Raw genomic sequence first — 4,108 nt, forward strand, 5'->3', positions numbered from 1 at the left:
TTCTAATATAATTCATCTGATTAAAATCAAATAAATAAAAAAAAAAAAAAAAAAATAAAAACATAATATATAAATATATGCAAATTTTAATAAATACAGAAAAATAATAAATAAAAAAGAACTATACTGAAATGAATTAGTTTTAGGTGTACTGTTGTTTGGTAAAATCAGATAAATGTTACTAAATATTTTCATTAGCATACAATAATATCCAAGTTACTTATAAAGGAACATCACAAGCAGTTTGTCACAAAATCCAACAATATTAAACCAACAAAAATTCAAAGAACAAAATTCATATAAAAGAGCGTTTTTTTACATGTGTGTGTTGTTGTGTAGAGAGGAGTGGACCAAAGCCATCCAGACTGTGTCCGACAGTCTGCAGAAACAAGAGGAGGAGCTGATGGACGCGTCTCCAGAACACATGGACATGGAGATGTTTCTGACCAAACCCCGGCTCAAAACCGAAAACAACAAACACATCAAATATTAAATAAACAATAAAGTTCTTGATGCACAACCATCACCAACAGAAAGAAAAACAGAATTATAATAATATTATTAACCACTTCTGTTCTTCTCGGAAGCTGACTTTAGGGTCAAACACATCGTGTCTTGTTTAGTGTCGAGCTCCTGCATGTGTTTGATGACGGCCGCTGTGTGTTTTCTAGACTATGCATGACTTCGAATACCTCAAACTGCTGGGAAAAGGCACTTTTGGGAAGGTGATTCTGGTGAAGGAGAAGGCAACGGGAAAATATTACGCCATGAAAATCCTCAAGAAAGAAGTGATTGTAGCCAAAGTGAGTACAAAGATGAGAAATATTAGTGTGTCTGACCTTATTTTGAGAGCAGTTTTGTCTGCAGTAATCTTCTAAACATCGTTTTCAGTGCTTGAAAATAATTTTATTGACAAATGAAAACACATTTCTCCTTAAATAGTGTTTAAAGTTATAATGTTCTTAAATAATCTTTAAATCAAAAACGTTCTTCATCAAACCATCAAACAAACAAAACTTCATCAAAGCATCAAATGTTCAAAAATAAATAAAAAATGTAGACGTACTTGACTGATAAATATATATATAATATATAAATAAAAAAAAAAACAACCTTCATCAAACAAAAAAAACAAAACACACACTAAAGAAAAAAATTAAATAAATCATTCATTATTCATTCATTCAATTACATAAGAATTTTATTAATAAAATATTCAAACAGAGAACACTGAAAACATGAAACAGTTCATAGGGCCATATCATTGTAAAAATATTAATAAATTATAAAATTGCTAAAGTTATATGAATTAAATTGATTAGACATGCTTTTTGATTATTATTATTAAATTTAATCAAGCCATTAAAACAGAATCCAGAAAAATTAACATGGAAAATATAGAATATGGGTAAAATAAAACAAATTTTATAGGGCTCTAAAAATCACATTTTTATTAAATTGCAAATGTTTCATGATTTCAATTAATTAGACATGGTTTTTAATTGCTATAATTTTATTTATCCAGTGGTTAAACTAAGATGAAAAATTTAACTGGAAAAATAAACAAGGAAAAAATAAAACTGAATTTTATTTTTTAACTCAACAAAATTGTTGTTAAATTGTATATGTATCAGGATTTCAATTAATAATACATGCTTTTGGAATACTAACATTTAATCGAATCATTAAAATGGTAAAAAAATTTATAAAAAAAAAAATAAAACAGAATCCAAAATATTTAAAAATTTGGGAAATCTTGGAAAAAATAAAATGCATTTCATAGTGCCCTAAAAATATTTATTTTTCTTTTGTTAAACTTTTGTGTGTGATTTGATGAGAACGAGTGTGTGTGTGTGTGTGTGTGTGTGTGTGTGTGTGCGCGCGCGCGCGTGTGTGTGTGTGTGTGTGTGTGTGTGTGTGTGTGTGTGTGTGTGTGTTTCAGGATGAAGTGGCTCACACACTCACAGAGAACCGTGTGCTGCAGAACTCCAAACACCCCTTCCTCACGGTGAGAGACCCTCCTCTCCTCCTCTCCTCCTCTCCTCCTGCTCTCCTTCTCCTCTCCCCTCCTCTCCTCCTCCTCTTCTCTCCTCCTCTTCTCTCCTCCTCCTCTCCTCCTCCTCTCCTCCTGCTCTCCTTCTCCTCTCCCCTCCTCTCCTCCTCCTCTTCTCTCCTCCTCCTCTTCTCTCCTCCTCCTCTCCTCCTCTCCTCCTCCTCTCCTCCCCTCCTCCTCTCCCCCTGCTCTCCTTCTCCTCTCCTCCTCCTCTTCTCTCCTCCTCTTCTCTCCTCCTCCTCTCCTCCTCTCCTCCTCCTCTCCCTCTCCTCCTGCTCTCCTTCTCCTCTCCCCTCCTCTCCTCCTCCTCTTCTCTCCTCCTCCTCTCCTCCTCGCATCCTCCTCTCCTCCCTCCTCTTCTCCTCCTCCTCCTCCTCCTCCTCCTCTCCTCCTCCTCTCCCCTCCTCTCCTCCTCTCCCCTCCTCTCCTCCTCTCCTCTCCTCTCCTCCTCCTCTCCTCCTCCTCCTCTCCTCCTCCTCCCCTCCTCCTCTCTCCTCTCCTCCCTCTCCCTCCTCCTCCTCTCCTCTCCTCTCCTCGCCCCTCCTCCTCCTCCTCTCCTCTCCTCCTCCTCCGCTCTCCTCTTCCTCCTCCTCTCCTCTCCTCTCCTCCTCCTCCTCTCCTCCCCCTCCTCTTCTCTCCTCCTCTCTCCTCCTCTCCTCTCCTCCTCCTCCTCTCCTCTCCGACCTCTCTCCTCCTCTCCTCTCCTTCCCTCCTCCTCTCCCCTCTCCTCCTCCTCCTCTCCTCTCCTCCTCCACTCTCCTCTCCTCTCTCCTCCTCTCCTCTCCACCTCTTCTCCTCTCATCATCTCCTCCTCTCCCCTCTCCTCCTCCTCCTCTCCTCTCCTCCTCTCTCCTCCTCTCCTCCTCTCCTCCTCTCCTCCTCCTCTCCTCCCCCCTCCTCCTCCTCTCCTCCCCCTCCTCCTCCTCCTCTTCCTTCCTCCTCCTCCTCCCCCCCCCCTCCTCCTCTCCTCCTCCTCTCCTCTCCACCTCTCCTCCTCTTCCTCCTCCTCCTCCTCCTCTCCTCCTCTCCTCTTCTCCTCCCCCTCCTCTCCTCCTCTCTCTCCGCCTCTCCTCCTCCTCTCCTCCTCTCCTCCCCCTCCTCCTCTCCTCTCCACCTCTCCTCCTCCTCCTCTCTCCTCCTCCTCCGCCTCCTCCTCCCTCCTCTCCTCCTTACTCCTCGCCACCTCTCCGCCCTCCTCTCCTCTCCTCCCCCTCCTCCTCTCCTCCCCTCCTCCTCCTCCTCTCCTCCTCCTCTCCTCTCCTCCTTCGCAGCCTCTCCTCTCCACCTCTCCTCCTCCTCTCCTCTCCTCCCCCTCCTCCTCTCCTCCCCTCCTCCTCCTCCTCCTCCTCTCCTCCTCTGCTCTCTTCTCCTCGATCTGTTCATCATCCACTCTGTGTGCTTTAGAGTTCAGCAGTAATGACTCACAGCAGAAGGTCAGAAGTGGGTCATATCTTTCAGACTGACTCAGGTTTCAAACAGGTTTCTCATAGAAAGTCATTCTTTTAGCGCATGTGGAGCAGAGATTGCAATCAAACGAGTTCCAGATAAAATCATCTTTATCAAACGTCCTTATTTCGTTTTTACATAATAAAAGTCCTTTACTGTGTTGAACTGTTCCTTTAAAGGGATACTTCCCCCAAAATGAAAATTACCTCGGTGTGAATGTCTTTCTTCAAATACATTTGGAGTCTGAATAAAAAATAACCTTGCTCTTCCCAGCTTTATGATGGCAGTGGATGGGTGTAACTTTTTTACAGCAAAGGTCTTTTGCCTATAATGCCATTTACTGTAGTTTTAGTCAGATTTTAGACTAGTTTTAGCCGACTAAATTCAAGCCTTGCTCGTGCGCTTACCAAAATCCGTCTTGCAAGTGTTGATGTAAATCTGTGCATATTTTTATATGCATTAATTATATAAAATCTGTGCATTACTGTACAGTAGGTCTACTGTCCTTAATATTAATGAAACTACAATAAGAGCAACAGCAAAAATAAAAAGCACCGTTTATCTTCATGTTGCACTTATTTGTCCTGTTGTCATTTGTTTCTTTAACTT

The 4,108-nt window shown here is 42.1% G+C and overlaps 1 protein-coding gene across 1 annotated transcript in view; it reads left to right on the forward strand.

Annotated features, from left to right (window-relative positions):
* Positions 1-309: 309 nt before the first annotated feature.
* The window catches only part of LOC109106773 (RAC-alpha serine/threonine-protein kinase-like), a 21,332-nt gene continuing 17,533 nt past the window's right edge, over positions 310-4,108 (forward strand). Inside the window, 3 exon segments of the mRNA XM_042773457.1 lie at positions 310-463; positions 669-803; positions 1,943-2,008. Of these exon segments, the coding sequence (XP_042629391.1) occupies positions 675-803; positions 1,943-2,008 (195 nt within the window). The 5' untranslated portion in view covers positions 310-463; positions 669-674.

The sequence above is a fragment of the Cyprinus carpio genome, chromosome A17 (genome assembly GCF_018340385.1).
Source record: "Cyprinus carpio isolate SPL01 chromosome A17, ASM1834038v1, whole genome shotgun sequence".
Lineage (NCBI taxonomy): Eukaryota > Metazoa > Chordata > Actinopteri > Cypriniformes > Cyprinidae > Cyprinus > Cyprinus carpio.